This window comes from Podarcis gaigeae (genome assembly GCF_964106915.1).
Source record: "Podarcis gaigeae genome assembly, chromosome: 11".
Lineage (NCBI taxonomy): Eukaryota > Metazoa > Chordata > Lepidosauria > Squamata > Lacertidae > Podarcis > Podarcis gaigeae.
The window spans coordinates 56,068,404-56,088,575 of NC_139687.1; the positions used below are offsets into that span (position 1 = coordinate 56,068,404).

A 20,172-nucleotide genomic window follows, 5' to 3' on the forward strand; every position below is an offset into this window, starting at 1 on the left:
GTGCAGAAAAAGAAGAACATACACAAACTTAATAAAAACTATACCAACTTAAAATGGCCACAGTGTAAAAGACTGGTGCCATAGAACAACAGTACAACAGGAGGGGAAACCAACAAATTCATCCAAACTTTCCTACACTCCACTTTGGGAAGATGGAACAAACTTTTTTTCTCCTGCTCCGGAGCGTAGGACTCAAACCAATTGATTCAAGTTACAAGAAGGATGATTACAAATAAACATCAGGAAGGACATTCTGACAGTAAGAGCTATTTGACATTGGAATGGACTTGCTTGGGAAGTGGTGGACTCTTCTTCATTGGAAGTTTTTGAGCAGAGGTTGGATGGCCATCTGTCATGGATGCTTTAGTTGAGATTCCTGTTTTGTGGTTGGTTGGACTAGATGACCCTGGGTGTCCCTTCCAACTCTATAATTCTATGATTCTGTGAATACATTACTGGTGGCTAGCGCCCATTGGGATTGGTGAAACAGAAGCCAGGGAGATCCCTCTAGGCAGAATCCTCCTTAACCACTTTGTGTGCTGGTCCCGGGGGGGGGGGGAGGGAGGTTACTGTGCGGTGTGGTCTGAGTCCGGTCCTGGGTCAAGGGTCTGGAGGCTGTCCATCAAGGGCAAAGTGGGGTCCAAGGCAAGGAGCTGGGCGTGGTCAGGAACTCCGGAAGAGCAGGTCAGGGTGCTGGCAGGAACAGGTTTCCAACGATGTTGCTCCCACAACCTGGGACTGGGCTGACTGGCCTTTATCTCCTTTGAGGCCTAGGGCGGTCCCGGCCCACAGGTGACTTGCCTCCCCTGGCCTTAAGGCAAGCACTCCTCCTGAGACAACTTAGTTCCCTCCGCCTCTCTGCCCTGAGCCTCTGCAGCTCAGGAGAGGCTGGAGGGTTACTGGACCCAGAGGCAACCTCACCTTCCCCTGACAGGGCTGGGAGAGGAGCACCTGCAGGCAATGTGTCCTCGATCACCTCTGGAGCCAGCGCGGATTCAGCTGGTGTCTGCTCCTGAGGATGCGGCACAGGTGAGGGCCCTTTAGGTTCAAGCCCCAGCCCCGGCCCAGCCATCCCTGGAGGCGGGGACTCCTGTGCAGGCTGGGATTCCTCTGGTTCAACCTCTGAATCAGATTCCCAGGCCATCACACCTTGGCTGAGTAGGACACAGTGGTCAAGGCAGTTTATCTGTAATTAGTGATAAGAGAGGAGTGCTTGGGTGGAATACATCCCAGAGGGGCTTTGAGGGCCTTCGAGGTCTGGAGTCTCCTGTCCAAAATCTGGTAGGTACACAGGTTTTCTCAAGTCTTACATCTAAGAAGGTAGGATGTTTCTAGTTCTCACGGTGAAAGAAAAGGAAGCTTCCCTAAACTGGACATTTTCTTGTTAAAATATAGGAGACAGAGAGACAGAGAAGTGTTTGTGTGTGTGTTTATGAGAGAGGGGTCTCCAAGATATGCTGCTCTAAATGACATGTAGAGAATTTGGCGTCTCTGCAAGATGCAGCCCAGATTTTGGGCTCCTTCCAGCAGAGTTAAGATTATACAGTTCAACTGAAGGTCTTGGAGTGCAGCCTCTTTTATTCCTTCTGATAATTTTATGTGGCAAAATGCTGGACAGGCGTACATCTTCCCTGCTGCTTTTGCCTCTGGACGGACCTTTGTTTTATTTTTATCCAGTTATCTGCGTAAACAGGAAATGACCACGGGAAAGAAAGAAACCTCATGACATCTTGAGGAGTTTTTATATCCTTCTCATAAAATTGGTAGCTAGCACTGACCCACCTTGCTTTCCTTTCCTTCCTTTCTTCCTCAATCTTGGAGTCCCTCCATGAGCCAAGTTTCCCTCCAGCCTGCCGGATTCCCATATGGCAGATGAGCTGTGAAATGTGAGCTGGGTTTTTCTAATTTAGGAATTGCAGATAGCACAGCCAGGGAATGACGGACGTCATCCTTGAAGATTTATTTGTCTTTCACGGCTGACTGGTCCAGTACCGCCACCCCACCTCATCATCTTGGCTATAACATTTTGTAGTAGGAAATGTCTCTGTTTCTCCCATCGCTTTGGAAGGTTGGAATGTAAAAAGAGCCTTCTGGATCAGGCCAATAGTCCATTTAGTCCAGTATCCTGTTCTCACAGTGGCCAGTCAGATGCCTATAGAAAACCCTCAAGCAGGATTTGAGCACAAGGGCCCTCCAGTGGTTTCCAGTAACTGGTATTCGGAAACATTGGTGCCTCCAACCATCATGGCTAGCCATCATGGCTAGTAGACATCAACAGCCCTCTCCTCCATGAATTTGTCTAATCCTCTTTTAAACCGATTCAAGTCCATGAACATCACTGTTGAAATCCTGAGTAAGAGCACACAATGCAGGGATAGCTTAGTCGGTAGAGCATGGGAGTTTTAATTTCAGGGTTGTGGGTTTGAGCCCCACACTGGGCAAAAGATTCCTTCATTGCAGGGGGTGAAGTAGATGATCTTTCAAACTCTACAATTCTACAATTCTGTGATTTTCTCGAAGCCCTCTGCTTATTTGGGCTCAGTTCAGAGTGCTAGTTTCAACTTAGGAAGGCCTATGCGGCTTGGGACCAAAGTTATCTCAATGGTTGCCTTCTCTTGTGCAAACCTCCCCATTCCTTGCAGTCATTTGGAGGGGCTCTTCGTTGGATTTTCTCACCTGCTCCAAGCCATGGCATGATCAGCACCTTGGAGAGGGACCAAGGAGTGTGTTTCAGGACCATGGACAGTGATCCTGCAGTTGAAGTTGTCTCAGCAGTGTCTTAGAGTAGGCACACCCAACAGGTAGATCATGATCTACTGGTAGATCACTGGATGAACACCGAACCCAAAAAAAGGGGATAGATCACTGCCAGTTTATAACTCTGTAAGTAGATCACAGTCTCTTGGGAGTTGGCCACCCCTGTCTTAGAGCTACTGGCAGATCTTTAGAAGCGTTCACAGGCTAGAGGCCCTTCCCTCCAAATCTGACCAACTACCTTCCTCTGCATCCATTGGCCTCTTCTAAGCCCTGAGGTTCCAGGTTATGAGGACAGCTCATAAAGGTCTCTCCAGTCATTCAGGGGCAAAGGTCTCCATGGGGTTCTGGAGAGTTGTGGGTGCCCGTGGCACTACATTGGATGGACATGGGATAGACCAGGAAGCAAATCCATCTGCTTGGGGCTGCCATTGTTGGAGAGCTCTTGCCTCTGATACTTCCAGGTCCGAGGCCATGGCAAGTGATAGGCAAGCAGTGGGCCTCTTCTGCGACATCCCCTTCTCTCTCCCTCTTCCACCCCACCTAGTGGAGCTAATTCCTTTTGTTCACCACCTCCTATTTCCATCACTCATTCTGTTGCTCCATCTGTTTCTGCTTCCTCCTCCCCCCCCTTTCCTTTCTTACCCACCTTAAATTACCATATTTTTCACTCTATAGGATGCACTGGACTACAAGACACACCTAAACAGAAAAAATCCTTCCAGTAGCACCTTAAAGACCAACTAAGTCAGTTCTTGGTATGAGCTTTCGTGTGCATGCACACTTCTTCAGATGAAGAAGTTCTGAAGAAGTGTTCTGAAGAAGTGTTCTGAAGAAGTGTGCATGCACACGAAAGCTCATACCAAGAACTAACTTAGTTGGTCTTTAAGGTGCTACTGGAAGGAATTTTTTTTGTTTTGACTATGGCAGACCAACACGGCTACCTATCTGTAACTAAGACACACCTAGTTTTAGAGGGGGAGAAGAAGAAAAAAATTCTCCCCTCTCTGCGCAGCACTCCTTTAGTGAAGCGGCAGGAAAAATGGAGCCCCTTCCATTTCTCCTTCCGCTTCGCTGAAGGGGCGCTGCGCAGAGAGGGAAAACTGCGCGGCGCCTCTCCAGCGAAGCGAAGCCAGGAGAGCAAGAGGGATCGGTGCGCACTGATCCCTCTTGCTCTCCTGGCTTCAGCGAAAGCAACGCGAAGCCTCCGGAGTGCAGCGGGAGCTCCTGCTGCACTCCAGAGTCTTCACGTTGCTTTCGCTGAAGCCATGGAGCCTGCATTCACTCCATAAGACGCACACACATTTCCCCTTAATTTTTGGAGGGGAAAAAGTGCTTCTTATAGAGCGAAAAATATGGTAAACTGAAGGCTCCTTGTGGCCATACTCTCATTTGTAGCTCGTTACTACCTGCTTCACCAGGTGTTTTTTTTTTTCTTTTGTAACACTTAGCACATTACTGTATCTATTTAACTCCGCTTTTATCAGCTTGGCACCCTCCAGTTGCACTGAACTCAATGTAGGACGAGCCCTTCAGGATTAGGCCCACCTAATCCAGCCTCCTATTCTCACAGTAGCCAACCAGATGCGACACGCAAGTAGGAAATGAACACCCCAGTGCTCTTCCCACTTGGGATTCTAGGCAAGTGGTAGTGAGAAGCACTGCTGCCTCTGACAGTGGAGGTAGAAAGCAGCCATTGTCCATCATGAATTAGCCCAATCCCTTTTTATAGCCACCCATGTTGGTGCCATCACTTACTCTTGTGGTTTACCATGCACTATGTGAAAAGAGTCTGTCCTGAGTCGTCCAACACTGAGCTTCAACGTCTCCAAGGTCTAGAATTATGAGAGAGAGAAACTTCTCCCTCTTTACTCTCTCCACACCATTCTAGAGTTGCCATATTTCAAAAAGTGAAAATCCAGACACAAAAGTTGTTGAGAATTTTTTTTTGGGCAAAGTTTTTGAGCTACTTTTTAAGGAAATTCACCAAAAAACCAACAACACTTCCATTATGGATTGTCATTGTCAGGAGTTCAGCTTACACTCGAGTAGGACCCTGGCAGAGACACATGCCCGACTGGCATGTTCTCTCCCTCCTGGTTGATCATTCGGGAGTTTCATAAGCTTTCTTCAGCCCAAACATCACAGCGACTGATGCCAACCGACACCAGCACACAGAGTTTGTGCACCTTGCGTGACAGACCTCAGCAACTCAGCATTTTGGCTAATCTACTTTATTTACATATATACACACACGGAGCTCTGCAACATGGCTCCCTCTCTCTCTAGCATCAGACAGCAAAGAGAAAAAGAACAAAGGACAATAGTCCCACTCTACGGAACACAGTAACACAAACATCCTGTCTCCATCACTTCCCACTCTGTGGAGTCAAAACACACCACGTCATGTGAAAGAGAACAATCCCATGACTGCAATCATGGAGCAGGAATTCTAACAGCCATATGCCTGGGTTTCCCCAGACATTTTTACCGATTTTCAGAAATTCCGCCCGGATGCTATTTCCGGCGGATGAATCCTGGATATGTCCGGGAAATCCCAGACATATGGCAGTCCTAGACCATGCACAATTTTATACTCTTCTATCATGTTCCCATTGCCCCCCTTATTTTATCCCCCCCATCTAAAAATCATCCCTTAGCCTTTCCCCATAGGAGAGTTGTTCCATCTCCTTGCCCTGTTGGTTGCCCTTTTCCGAACCCCTTTCACAGCTCTACAGTATCTGTTTTGAGGGGAGGCTTCCATATTGGCAGAGACTGATGGGAATTGAAGTCCAAAACATCCAGAGGTCACACTACAAATTGGTGAAGGCAGAGTTAAGTGAAGAATGTCAGGAGTTGAATGTGGGGCCTTCTGCACACAGAGCTTGTCGCTGCCACTGAGCTGTGGCCTTCTAGCTTTCGGTGCAAAGCCTTGGGCTGCCTTTATCTCCCATCTGCTTCTAGTCTACATCAGTTGACTGCTATCTGCTTCCCTGCTTTTAAATTAAGATTTTGTATGGCTTTATGAGGGCGCCCTATTTTCAGTGTTTGATCCTGCCTGTGTTGTAATCTGTAACCCTTCTTCGTGATAAGGTGGGTGGGGGGAAGGCTTAGGCAAAATCTGCTTTCCTTGCAGTTTCAGCCACAACAATTTGGGTGGTGGTATCCCCACCCCAACTTTGGAAATACCCACCCCACAAAATTACCGTATTTTTTGCTCTATAAGACTCACTTTTTCCCTCCTAAAAAGTAAGGGGAAATGTGTGTGCGTCTTATGGAGCAAATGCAGGCTGTGCAGCTATCCCAGAAGCCAGCACAGCAAGAGGGATTGATGCTTTCACTGCTCAGCGATCCCTCTTGCTGTTCCGGCTTCTGAGATTCAGAATATTTTTTTTCTTGTTTTCCTCCTCCAAAAACTAGGTGCGTCTTGTGGTCTGGTGCGTCTTACAGAGCGAAAAATACGGTATATAATTTTAGAGTTGGAAGCAGCCATAGAGATAATCTAGGGAACCATTTCAACTGGAGGGCCATGTTCTCTCATGAGACATCTTCTGGGGGCCATATGCGAGGGATAGCCTGAGGCAGAATTGGGCAGAGCAATGGGTACAACTCTTACATTTGTGGGCTGCCTTCTAACCATGTAAATGCCAGAGGTTTCTTCTATATATAGATACACTTCTCCATCCTTCATGCAGGCAGTCAAAAGGCATCATCATGGTTTAGCATTCAAGGAATGAGTATGCCATACCCATCTGTGTTAATAATTCCAGTAAATAAGATTCTACCTACTCCTTAATATATATATATTTTTTACTGTTTACAGTGGTGCCTTGGTTCTCAAACTTAATCCCTTCCGGAAGTCCGTTCCAAAACCAAAGTGTTCCAAAACCAGGGCATGCTTTCCCATAGAAAGTAATGCAAAATGGATTAATATGTTCCAGACTTTTAAAAACAACCCCTAAAACAGAAATTTAACATGAATTTTACTATCCAACGAGACCATTGATCCATAAAATGAAAACAATAAACAATGTACAGCAGTCACACAATCAATCAATCAGTAGCTGGACTAGGTTCCACAGAGTCACAACAACAAAACAAAAAGAGCCGCAAAAACGCAAAATAAATAGCAAAAACAGACAGACCTCAGCACAATAGCATGTTTGGCTTCCAAAAAAAAGTTCACAACGAGACCATTGATCCATAAAATGAAAGCAATAAACAATGTACAGCAGTCACACAATCAATCAATCAGTAGCTGGACTAGGTTCCACAGAGTCACAAAAACAAAACAAAAAGAGCCGCAAAAACGCAAAATAAATAGCAAAAACAGACAGACCTCAGCACAATAGCATGTTTGGCTTCCAAAAAAAAGTTCACAAACTGGAACAATTACTTCCGGGTTTGCAGCGTTTGGGTTCCAAGTTGTTTGAGTACTAAGGCGTTTGAGAACCAAGGTACCACTGTATGTATTAAATTTATACCCTACTCTTCCTCCCACAGGAGTCCGGGGCAGCAGATGCCTTTGTGACTCCAAAACTCAACAAATAAAACTTCCCATACATTTTGTTTTAATGTCAAAAACAATTCTTAATGTTGGGAAGTTTCTCCTAATCGACTTCCCTGCAATTTCGACCTCACGTTTTGCCTTCTAGTGCAAAAGAGAAGAGGTCCACATCACCTTCTGCACGTTTGCCCTCCAGATATTTGAAGACTGCTATCGTATCTCTCCTTAATCTTCTCCAAGTTAAACATATCCAGCACTTTCAATCATTCCTCCCAGGACTTGATTTCCATGCCCCCTACCAGCCTTCCTCTGGACACATTCCAGTTTGTCAATTTCCTTCTGAAAATGTGCTCCTCAGAACTAGGCCTGGTACAGTCCAAATGCAACTTGACCTGATTATAAATATATATACATGTATGTGTGTGTTTCTGTTTCTGAAATAGCTAGTGGCTCCCAGTACGTTTCCGAGCACATTGGCTCCCAGTACGTTTCCGAGCACAATTCAAAGTGCCCTAAACGGCCTCGGTCCTGTATACCTGAAGGAGCGTCTCCACCCCCATCGTTCTGCCCGGATGCTGAGGTCCAGCGCTGAGGGCCTTCTGGTGGTTCCCTCATTGCGAGGAGCAAAGCTACAGGGAACCAGGCAGAGGGCCTTCTCAGTAGTGGCGCCTGCCCTGTGGAACGCCCTCCCATCAGATGTCAAAGCGATAAATAACTACCTGACATTCAGAAGACATCTTAAGGCAGCCCTGTTCAGGGAAGTTTTTAATCTGTGATATTTTAGTGTATTTTTGGTTTCTATGGAAGCCTCCCAGATTGGCTGGGGAAACCCAGCCAGATGGGCAGGGTACAAATAATAAATTATTATTATTATTATTATTATTATTATTATTATTATTATTATTAGTGATTACATTTTTCTTTTCTTTTTCTTCTCCAGGTACTTTGAGTTTTATGAAGGTCCTTTGGAGTACAACTCCACAAAATGCCTGGAGCTGAGGCAGGATATCATTTCGGTGAAGGTTCTCTCGATGTAAGTGGGACCACACCATTTTAGTTCTCCAGCCTTAAGCAATTGTGAGTGATGCTGATGGGCTTTGACCAGGCAGACCTGGGTTCATATCCCTGATCCGGGTACAGGGCTCAGGGAAACCTTGCACCTTGTTCCTTAACATAGGTTTGCTAAGCAATGATAAGGTATGGGAAAACATGTTTGCAGGAGACAATGGCGAAGGCAGGTCTGGACACCTGCATTTGACACTCCAGCTTTTAGGCAGGACCCATCACCTGCCTGGACTCCAGCTGCAGGCTTACCTTGTTCCTAAGTTTTGATTTTTATTCTCCTCTCCCTTCCCTTTCCCTTTTCCCATGCCTGTGGCTGTTTTCCCTTGGCAACTAGCCTCATGTATATGAAATGTGTTTAATCCAAATCAGAAGAATTAGATATGTCATCTCAACTGGGCACACATAGATAAAAATACATCATTGATGGGAAATCAAAATGGCTTCTTCATGCGGCCAATTTAGGAGGGAACCGCTAGAGGGCACTTAACAAAACAAAACAAAACAAAACAAAACAAAACAAAACAAAACAAAGAAGCCGTGTGTCCTCTCAGGCTTTGAGACAGCCCTGTGTTGTGTATACAGTGGAACCTCGGTTTTCGAACGTAATCCGTTCCGGAATACTGTTTGACTCCCGAAACGTTCGAAAACCAAGGCACAAAGAGCGGTGTGCAAATTTAATTGAGAAACACTCAGCGGAAGCCATTCAACTTCTGAGGCACATTCGAAAACTAAATCATTTACTTCCGGGTATTCAGTGTTCGACAACCGAAACGTTCAACTTCCGAGACGGTCGAAAACCGAGATACCACTGTATACATATAAATAAATTCTGATGATATGCAATGTCCAGACTCTTTATATTCAAAAGGAACTTTACTTTCATAAACATATAACTGAGAAGAACATATCTATGTTCTCATGCTTATTCACTTTGTTCCTTATAGAGAGCACAGGTTTCTCTCTATTAACACTTAGAGATCTTCCTCTGTCTGCTTCACCCCAGAGAGGCCACACTGACACAACATTGTCCTCAGAAGCATCCAGAGAAACCTCTTTCAGCAGCCGTTCTCCCTCACACACACAGGAAGAAGACCAGAAATAACAGTTAAAAAACAACAGTTACTGGAATAACAGTCACAACGGAATGCAATGCCTCTCTCATGTGACTCACAGCCAGCCAATCACATGAGAGCTACTGCCACAGGAAAAACCCTATGCAAAGAATGCATAGGCAAAACATTCCCATTTCCGGAAGTTAAACCATTATCCGTAACACCCTGGGCAGGTGGAAGCGGCTGGATTAAAGAGCAGTTAGCGTTGGCATCCACATAGCAGATAGCAGAGTCACGCTGACTTGGCATAGTTGGCTCTCACCAGCCCCTCCACCGAGAAGCGCCCTTGTTTCCCAAGTTGCGCTGTGGTTTTCTAGCTTCCTTTCTGAAACCCCCCCCCACCTGCCCCCATTCGCTGTTTTGTGCCCCGAAAAGATTTCAAAATTATCACGCTCGGCTGGTCTGAAGTACAAAATGACCTACTTCTTTGAAGAGTGACTTATGGAAAATCCTAAATTGCTCCCATTTTAAATATTAAACCCCTTCTCTCTGGAGGGGAAGCGAGGGAGGGAGGAAGCTCATTGTGTTTGAGGCAAGGTTGGACAAATGTGTGAAGGGTGTGTAGAGGATGGCTTTCGAGCCTGGCATAAACCTTTTTTTTAAAATATAAAAAAACTTTCCCCATAGGTTTTGGAGTGCTTTCCTTCTTCTGGGGTACAACAAACTGCTGCAATTCAAAGGCATTTCATTGGGTGGTTTGGAAATGTATTTGTTTTTTTTTTTTCTAAGGGCCCCTGAGGATTGGAGGGTTTTATATGGGTGCATTCTGCAACATGCTAGAGGGATGCGGGTGGCGCTATGGGTAAAACCTCAGCGCCTAGGACTTGCCGATCGCATGGTCGGTGGTTCGAATCCCCACGGCGGGGTGCGCTCCCGTCGTTCGGTCCCAGCGCCTGCCAACCTAGCAGTTCGAAAGCACCCCCGGGTGCAAGTAGATAAATAGGGACCGCTTACCAGCGGGAAGGTAAACGGCGTTCCGTGTGCTGCGCTGGCTCGCCAGATGCAGCTTGTCACGTTGGCCACGTGACCCGGAAGTGTCTGCGGACAGCGCTGGCTCCCAGCCTTTAGAGTGAGATGAGCGCACTACCCTAGAGTCTGTCAAGACTGGCCCGTACGGGCAGGGGTACCTTTACCTTTACCTTTACCTGCAACATGCCATTGATGCAATAGTATTGCATTAGCGATGGATTCATACTGGACCATCCACATATCTCTCTATTTTGTTAGTTTTTCTGCAAGGTTTCCCTGACGATACTATATTCTTGCTATCTGGAGGGGCACTCTTGCACTCCAGCACAATAGCAAACCACCACCACCACCAAAAAAACAAACGAAAGAAAGATTACATTATTTCAGCTGCGGGACATGCAGTGTTTGGAAACGAAGCAGTATGACCACCCAAAAATACTGTTTAAGCATATTACACCAATCCTGGTCCAACTGCACTGACTACCAATTAGTTTTTGGGCCCAATTCAAAGTGCTGGTTTTGACCTATAAAGACTTACATGGCTCTGGACCGCAATACCTTGAGGACCACCTCTTTCCATATGAACCTACCTGGACCCTGAGATCATCTTCTGAGGCCGTTCTTCATGTGCCTCCTCCTTGAGAGGTCCGGAGGGTGGCAACACGAGAACGGGGCCTTCTCTGCAGTGGCTCCCTGTCTGTGTAATGCTCTCCCCCAGGGAAGTTTGCCTGGCGCCTTCTTTATACACCTTTAGGCGCCAGGCAAAAACGTTCCTTTTTAACCAGGCCTTTGGTTGATTTGATTGGCATCTTATGCCCTTTTAAAATGTTTTCCTCCCCTGGAGGTGGTTATTGGGTTGTTGTTTTTATTTTGATTATATATTTTGTGGTTTTGTGTTTTGGCTTTGTTCAGTGAGCCGCCCTGAGACCTCCGGGTATAAGGCAGAATATAAAATCAATCAATCAATACTTTTGCAAGTGCCAAACAGTATCTGTATAAGCACCCTGTGAGCACGAATAATCATAAACACACAAGGAAATGGGTGCTTGGAGGGGCCTATAGAAGGCAAGGACTCTTTTGGGACAAGCAAAATGCCCCAGGGCCACTGTTGAGGAAACACACTCTGCTGACAGAAGTCCCCTGGACCTGCTCCTCGTCTTCCCCATTGCATCTTGCTTGTTCACTTGTCTTAGAGCCAGTGTGGTGTAGTGGTTAGAGCGGTGGACTTCTCTGAAGTCTCTCAGCCCCACTCACCTCACAGAGTGATGATTGTGGGGGAGGAAGGGAAAGGAGATTGTTAGTCGCTTTGAGACTCCTTAGGGTAGTGATAAAGTGGGATATCAAATCCAAGCTCTTCTTCTGCAATGTGCTCTACGTGGGGCTACCTTTGAAGGTGACCCGGAAACTGCAATTAATCCAGAATGTGGCAGCTAGACTGGTGACTGGGAGTGGCCGCCGGGACCACATAACACCGGTCCTGAGAGATCTGCATTGGCTCCCAGTACGTTTCCGAGCACAATTCAAAGTGTTGGTGCTGACCTTTAAATGGCCTGAGTCCTGTATACCTGAAGGAGCGTCTCCACTCCCATCGTTCTGCACGGACACTGAGATCCAGCACCGAGGGCCTTTTGGCAGTTCCCTCATTGCGAGAAGTGAGGTTACAGGGAACCAGACAGAGGGCCTTCTTGGTAGTGGCGCCCACCCTGTGGAATGCCACATCCTTCAGATGTGAAGGAAATAAGCAGCTATCTTCTCTTTAAAAGACATCTGAAGGCAGCCCTGAAAAGACATATGAAGGAAGTTTTTAATATTTAATGCTGTATTGTTTTTAACACTTGATTGGGAGCCACCCAGAGTGGCTGCGAAACTCAGCCAGATGGGCGGGGTATAAATAAATAAATAAATAAATAAATAAATAAATAAATAAATAAATAAATAAAAATAATTTTGCCCAGAGGAGAGGCAAGGAGGAGGAGGAAGGAGACAACACTCCCCCTACCTGATTGGCCATTGGCTCTGTCTCCCAAGCGAGCAAGAGGTAGCCGCAATGAGGCAGAGGAGCACAGCATCTGGCAACCTTGGCATCTGAGGTTTCCCCCCTCTAATTAAATGAAGTGGAGCAATCAGGGAGGGCACAAGCATGCAGAGCTAATATCTTATCATGCTGGTTGCACATTAAGATTGCCTTCTGCGAGGCATTGGAGGTTGACACTTGTACTACCTATTAAAGCGTCAGTTGATAACACTCTGGGAATCTGCTGCGATTGCTGAGTTAGCTCATTTTCTCAGATTTGGGGCACAAAAACAAAAGACGTGACAAGTTTTATGAGAAGGTGGGGTGATTTTCTTGAACGTGTTAACAACAGAAGAGGAAAAGGGCTGTTGGCAGATACAGATCATGACTTGCTTTACAGCGCTTTAATAATAATTAAGTAGAAGATGAAAAGCAGCCTGATAGCATGCAGAAAAATAGCTCACCCTTAATTGTTAATGAGATACCAGAAATGACAAATTTAAACGGAAAGACCCTTGTTTTATTTTCATTCTCCGTGCTGTTTTGTTGAACCAGATATAAACGGCAGTTAATAATATCTGTATATAAAATTGGGGGCTGCCCTAGATTTATATATCAAGGAAATGTTTGTCCACCACAGGCTAGTTCTCACCGCAGTGGCAAACTTTGTTTCTGCGTTGGGAGTCGATAGCCTCTTGGACCCATGCTCTAAGATTAATTAAAAGATCCTTTCTCCCTCTTCCCTCTTTTAGGGTGAAGCAGACAGAGTTGTTTGAAAGGTGGAAGAACCTTCAGATGTGCAAGTGGGAGATGAACATCACGGAAGCCAGACAGTTCAAGTAAGAGGCGTCTCAGCTCGGGGGCGGCAGGACCTCAGCAAGCACTGTTAGCTGAAGAACCACTCTTGGCTCTTGCATTGTGCAGGAGCTCCTCTTGGTTTTGCAAGATGGAAGATTTTTTTATAACACTTTAGATCTTCCCCATGATATAAGTAAGGCCATTGCTAGTTGGTCTAGAGAGGGCAGCTCTTTACAGGTGGCATTTAGAAATCAAGACCCAAAGCCCCCCTTTTAGCCTTCCTGGGCCTCTTTCAGGACAGCCCTAATTGCATAAACATAAAAACCTCCCAGAACTGGACTTTCTGCCGCCCATGTCTCTTGAAGGGCAATGATGTTAAAGTTTTGGCGATAGAATGGAATATCTGTAGATTGAGATAAACATCTAGACCAGCCGGCCACATTCCAGGAAAGGATATTTAGGGCATTGGCTGATTCTTGGATTTTTGGATTTGGGGCACCCTCAGATATTTGCATCAGGACGTGGGTGGCGCTGCGGGTTAAACCACAGAGCCTTGGACTTGCCGATCAGAAGGTCGGCGGTTCGAATCCCTGCGACGGGGTGTGCTCCCGTTGCTCAGTCCCAGCTCCTGCCAACCTAGCAGTTCGAAAGCACGTCAAAGTGCAAGTAGATAAATAGGTACCGCTCTGGCGGGGAGGTAAACGACGTTTCCGTGTGGTGCTCTGGTTCACCAGAAGTGGCTTAGTCATGCTGGCCACATGACCCGGAAGCTGTATGCCAGCTCCCTCGGCCAATAAAGCGAGATGAGCGCCGCAACCCCAGAGTCGGTCACTACTGGATCTAATGGTCAGGGGTCCCTTTACCTTTACCTTTACAGATATTTTCAGCCATTGATTCTTTAGGGCAGTGGAGTCTGGCATATTTGTAGGGAGGTGGGGTAGGATAGAAAAACCTTTTGTAGTAGGGACTGATTTGGTATGTTTAGTTTCTCTGACAGGGCATCCACCCACTGTATCCGTATTTCAAAAGATGGAAGATATTTGCTCACCGTAGCAACATGGGGTGGCTAAGGGCGGGTCAGAAGCCAGTGATGGGCAGGGCCAAAGCAAAAGGTGGGTGGGGCTCTGTGACGTGAACATATGAGAGTGCTGGAGATGAAATAGTTAAACAGGTTACCCAGTCAGGACCCAGGGGAGGGGAGTCAGAGGGACTATAAAACCAGCTCTGGGAGGAGTTCTTTGGGAGTTGGGTGGTTGGTTGAAGTGGGAGTGAATTGGGATAGAGTCTGTGGGTAGGTTGAGTTAGTGTAGCGAAATAAGCTGAGGAATATTTAGGGGCTAGGAAGACAAATAAATATCTGAATATTTAGGGGCTAGGAAGACAAGTAAATATCTGAATATTTAGGGGCTAGGAAGACAAGTAAATATCTGAGAGGTGGTGTAGTGAGTGAGAGCAGGGAGCGGAAATTATAGGTCTGGATAGGCACCCCATGATTGTAATTGACCGATACCATTTATGAAACCACACGCTTGTTAAACTGCAATAAATAAACAAAAGTTAATGTTCCAATTTAATTCTGACTGGACTCAGTATTGTACCAGGTAGGGCCTGGGTGGTGGCAGCGAGAAATAAAATGGTGGCACAGAGATCAATAGACGGTGAAATGTCTGGGGACCCTGTGTGATCGCCACAGGCTCTCCACACTCTCTCTCTCCACACCCTTTTCTCTCTCTTTTTCTATCCCTCACTCTCCCATCTGTCTCTGTTCTGTCACCCTCATTTCCCCCTTTCCTTGCCTCTTCTTCCTCTGCCCAGGTGGCTTCTGGTGCCAGGAGAGATCTCTCTCTCACCCCAGAGGACTTCTGAAATTAGGCTGAGGGCCACATAAAATTTGGGCAGATGCTCGTTGGAGAAACAGTGTTGTATGCATGCAATATTGACACCAACAGCAGCTGATTCATAGCTCCCTGCCACACTCGGTGTTTGCCTGGGTCAAGGGTCTGCCTTCGTCCTGCGCTGTGGTTGACCCACGTAACCTTGTTTCTCCTTCTTTAGGGCTACTCTGTCGAGGTGCTGCAACGCCCCAGCCTTCCTCTTCACCACCCAGAAGAACACGCCCCTGGGAACAAAACTCAAGTACGAAGTGGACACAAGCGGCATCTTTCACATCAATCAAGAAATATTCCGAATGTTTCCAAAGGTGCGGTACATGTTGTTGACTTAGCATAATCTCAAGACGCCGTTTCTATTCAGAGGCGTGTGTCGGGTGGCAATCTTGTCATCCTTTGCGCTGCAATGATTTCCTGCGTAACCGTTCTGATCGCAGGCCAACTGTTTCCTTTGCAGTCACATTCCTGTGCAACAGCTGATAGGCAGCTTAGTTTATATTTAGTAGCTTTACATCACGGGAGTATCATATCCATGTGGAAAATGACTGATCAACAGCCGAGTATTCTCTGGCAGGGATGAGTGCAGAATTGCTTCTGGTCTATAGCTAAGAAAACGAGATGATGCCCAATAGTGACCCCGAAAGACTGACTGACAGCAGTGCTTAGCATTTATATAGCACATTAAGCGTTCCAAAGTGCTTTACGTATACAGTGCATTGCTCCTTATGGTGAGCCCTGTGGTTGGTCTGGGAGCACCAGTTGCATTATTATTGTTTTTAATTCAGATTAGAAGGTGGCTTCTAAGTGGTTTACAGGTGTGAAACCAATTCTTTCTTCTTCTTCTTCTTCTTCTTCTTCTTCTTCTTCTTCTTCTTCTTCTTCTTCTTCTTCTTCTGTGATCACTCGTAGCCGAATAAGATTGTCTTCCATAAACACGGTTTTAACAATGAGTCCGTAAGTGACTGTGGAGGCCAATTCTGGATCCATACGTCCTTCCACAGTGGGGACATAGGTTTCCGGGCAGGAGTTGATCACAGTGTGGATTTGCCAAGCGTGCCTTCCTCTTAGCACGTTTCTCCCTTGCGTCCTGAGTTTGAGTTTCTTCAAAGCCCATGACACCTTTGGTAAAGGCTGTTCTCCAATAGGAGCACTTGCAGGCAAGTGTTTCCCAATTGTTGGTGTTTATACTACATTTTTTTTTTTTAGATATGCCTCGAGACAGTCTTTAAACCTCTTTTGTTGACCACCAGCATACGCTTTCCATTTTTAAGTTTGGAATAGAGTAGTTGATTTAATTAATTAATTAAATGAATTCAGGTTACCAAGTTGGCTTCTAAGTGGTTTACAGGTATGAAACCAATTACAGATGCCAATACTGTAGCATCGTAGAAAGTGGTTGCAGGTGGACTTGATCAGCAGTCTGGAAGGCTATTGGAAGGCCACTTATAACAAGTTGAAGACAGGCCGTCAGGTCATGCATCCATGCAGATGAAGGCATCCATTTGTGCTGCTGCAGATGCACCATGGCGGCTCTTCTTTCCACGCTCCTCCCGGCGGTCATTCCTCCTCTGGTCCACTGCTTTGGATGCATGACTGCCTGCCAGTCTCTAGGCACTGCCATCATCTGCAAGAGATCCCCACATATCAAGGTTGATGTTACCAGCCTTCATGTCACGGTTGCAGACATCTTTGTAAAACGGAGTTGGTCTGCAAACAGGGTCTGGGGCCTGAAGCCTGATCCCCATAATGGCAGTTTTATTTTCAACCCCTTTTCCTAAATTGCGTGGTGGATCAATCAAACGTTTGACCCTTTGTGTTATTGCTTCCCATATGTCAGTTCCAACCTAATGTTGCTGGTCCATCTCTGAACGTGGTTCTCTTTGCCCCCAAATCTCAGAGGACTCTTCGTTGTGCCATTGGGCTTTCTGCCATTATGAGCACCATGTAACGTGTGCTATAAATAAATCACATTAAAAGCAACAACAACCACACCACATTTCATGTCACCATTTCCTTCAGATGTATTTTTGTTTTACTGTTGCGGAATTACTCATAAACTATGCATGTACTAATAGCAGCATTTGCATGCTTACATAAGCAAGTCTTTCCATCTCCGTGAGGTGCCAGGCATTATAAGGATCGTTTGTCCATGTAAACTAGGGATGGGTTTGACTCCAACTTCTGAAGACATGGGTTGCGTTCTGCTCAGGATGCGAACGGGGCTACGGAACAGATCCCGTTCGCATCCAGAGGTACCACAGTATTCTCTGTTTTGCTCCTGTGGAGGAAGACACCAGGCAAGGCAGGTTTTGTTGCTTCAGCACCATGGAGAGCTCCTAGTGAGCACTTTGCTCCAACATAAAACAAGGTCCTTTTTTGGGGGTATTTTAATTAAAGATTTTCGTGATTTACAGAAGTATGTGTAATGTCTCTCTCTTGTATTTTTTTCCATGTAACATTTTTACAAATCAGTTTCATTTGTCGAGACATTCGGAAGAAAAGGGGAGGGGGTGGAAGATGGTTGGGGTGGGTTAAACAAGGACTTTTGAGACTTGTGCATTCAGTCTACGTCTCAAGGGTTCAGAACTCTGGCCTGAAAACCAGCACTTTTCTTTCACTCCATGACCTCCCGCCTTTGTGTTCTTCGTAAGCCACTGCACTGGTGAGATAGCTCGTTTCCTTGGGATCTTGACAGGACAGCCTTGGGTTCAGTTGGGCTCTGATCACCAGAATTCAGGTTCAGAGCTAGGAATCTGGGCCTGGCTCCTTAGCCAGGGACACTAGCTGCCAAATCAGTGTCCTGGTCGCTGCTGGTCATGATGGGGTAGTGGGTGAGGCCACCAAGATCTAATAACATGGATGTTTTGTATGTATGACCTAAAATGCAACAGCAGAGCTTTCCTGCAGAGTCAGTCCATCCATTGCACTGCCAGTCACTGACTGTAGAGCAGGCTTCCTCAGACTTGGCCCTCCAGATGTTTTTGGCTTACAACTCCCATGATCCCTAGCTAGCAGGACCAACGGTCAGGGATGATGGGAATAGTAGTTTCAAAACATCTGGAGGGCCAAGTTAGAGGAAGCCTGCTATAGAGTAATTAGATGCAGGGAAAACTCAAGAGATGACCATACTTGTGTGTGCATGTGCGAGCCCAGAGTTAAGTGTGTTTCATCCTTTCATCCAAGGGAACAAAACCAGTTCCTGCGAGGGTTGCTACTGCTAATGAACCGGCTTACTCCATTTCTCTCTAGGAGATGCCGTACTATCGGTCCCAGTTCAAGAAGTGTGCTGTGGTTGGAAACGGAGGGATTCTGAAGAACAGCAGATGTGGCCGGGAGATCGACAGTGCCGATTTTGTGTTCCGGTAACAGTTCTGGTGCAATTCCTTCAAGGGATAAGCAGTTGTGTATAGCAAATGAAGGGGATGCGGGTGGCGCTGTGGGTTAAACCACAGAGCCTAGGGCTTGCCGATCAGAAGGTTGGCATTTCGAATCCCCGCAACGGGGTGAGCTCCCATTGCTCGGTCCCTGCTCCTGCCAACCTAGCAGTTTGAAAGCACGTCAAAGTGCAAGTAGATAAATAGGTACCACTCCAGCGGGAAGATAAACGGCATTTCCGTGTGCTGCTCTGGTTTGCCAGAAGCGGCTTAGTCATGCTGGCCACATGACCCGGAAGCTGTACGCCAGTAAAGCGAGATGAGCGCCGCAACCCCAGAGTCGGTGACGACTGGAACTAATGGTCAGGTGTCCATTTACCATAGCATATGAATGTTTTGCCGTGGGTTTTTGATGTGTATGTGATCAACGTTTGGGATCTTTCTTCACACATGGTTCACTTGCATATATCATCAATACCAGGCAGTAAAAGAGAGTAAGTGGGAAGGGATCCCTGACTTAAAAAGTAGGGAATAGGTTTTAAGCTTTGTATCCTAGAAGGAGCCCAGAGTCTCCAAAAGCTCACTAAACTTCTTTGGGAAGCCAAGCAGAAATCACAGTTAAGCTTTGGGACTTACTCCCACAGCAAGTAGTGGTGGATCTTAGCTTGGATGGTTTCAAAACAGGATTGGACAAATTCATGGGGGAGAAGGCTATCAATGGCTATGATTGGTGGGGTTCCCAAAGGCATCTTGTTGGCCACTGTGAGAACAGGATGGGCCATTGGTGTGATCCTGCAGGCCATTCTAGTCCAAAACATCAGTAGGGAGCCATGTTGGGGAAGACTGCTGTAGCACCCACAGGGATGCGGGTGGCGCTGTGGTCTAAACCACCGAGCCTCTTGGGCTTGGTGATTGGAAGGTTGGCGGTTCAAATCCCCATGATAGATTGAGCTCCCGTTAATCTGTCCCAGCTTCTGCCAACCTAGGAAATCGAAATCATGCCAGTTCAAGTAGATAAATAGGTACCACTGTGACAGGAAGGTAAACGACATTTCCGTCCGCTCTGGTTTCCGTCACTTTGTCCAGTTGTGCCAGAAGCGGTTTAGTCATGCTGGTCACATGACACCAGGAAAGCTGCCTGTGGACAAATGCCGGCTCCCTCGGCGTGAAAGTGAGATGAGCGCTGCAACCCCATAGTCGCCTCGGACTGGACTTAACTGCCCAGGGGTCTTTTACCTTTAGTACCTACTGTAAAAGTAGGTACTAAAGGTAAAAGGAAATTGGCTTGCACTGCTTCAGACCACTGGTCCATCTGTTTCAGTCTTGTCACCACTGACTGAGACATCCCCAGTCCCACTTCAGGGTTGAACCTGAGACCTTCTGCATGCAAAACATATTCTCTACCACTGAGCTACGGTGACCCTTCGCCATGGCTCCTGTCCCTTGCACTGGTGTTCCCCCACAGCATACAAATCCGAAGTGGCCAGAGTTCTCTGAAGGCAGAAGGTCCCTACTCTGTCTGATGCTTGGCTCCACCTAGAGTTCAGAGGGTGAAACTGCTCACATCACCTATCCGGTTTCTCAGGGTGTGGCACAAGAGGCACTCAATTTAAGCCCCTTTTTTTGTAATTTTAAAGAACGTTGTACATTAAGGAATCACAAGCTGCACCTATTGTTGACTCTTTCTGAA

At 46.5% G+C, this 20,172-nt stretch overlaps 1 protein-coding gene across 2 annotated transcripts in view; it reads left to right on the forward strand.

Moving 5' to 3' along the window:
• Positions 1 to 20,172, forward strand: part of ST8SIA5 (ST8 alpha-N-acetyl-neuraminide alpha-2,8-sialyltransferase 5) — a 70,503-nt gene that overhangs the window by 38,672 nt on the left and 11,659 nt on the right. For both annotated transcript variants that reach the window (XM_083702872.1, XM_083702873.1), the window contains 4 exons: positions 8,202 to 8,294; positions 13,174 to 13,260; positions 15,275 to 15,419; positions 18,358 to 18,470. In XM_083702872.1, the coding sequence (XP_083558998.1) occupies positions 8,202 to 8,294; positions 13,174 to 13,260; positions 15,275 to 15,419; positions 18,358 to 18,470 (438 nt within the window). The remainder of the gene's footprint in view (positions 1 to 8,201; positions 8,295 to 13,173; positions 13,261 to 15,274; positions 15,420 to 18,357; positions 18,471 to 20,172) is intronic.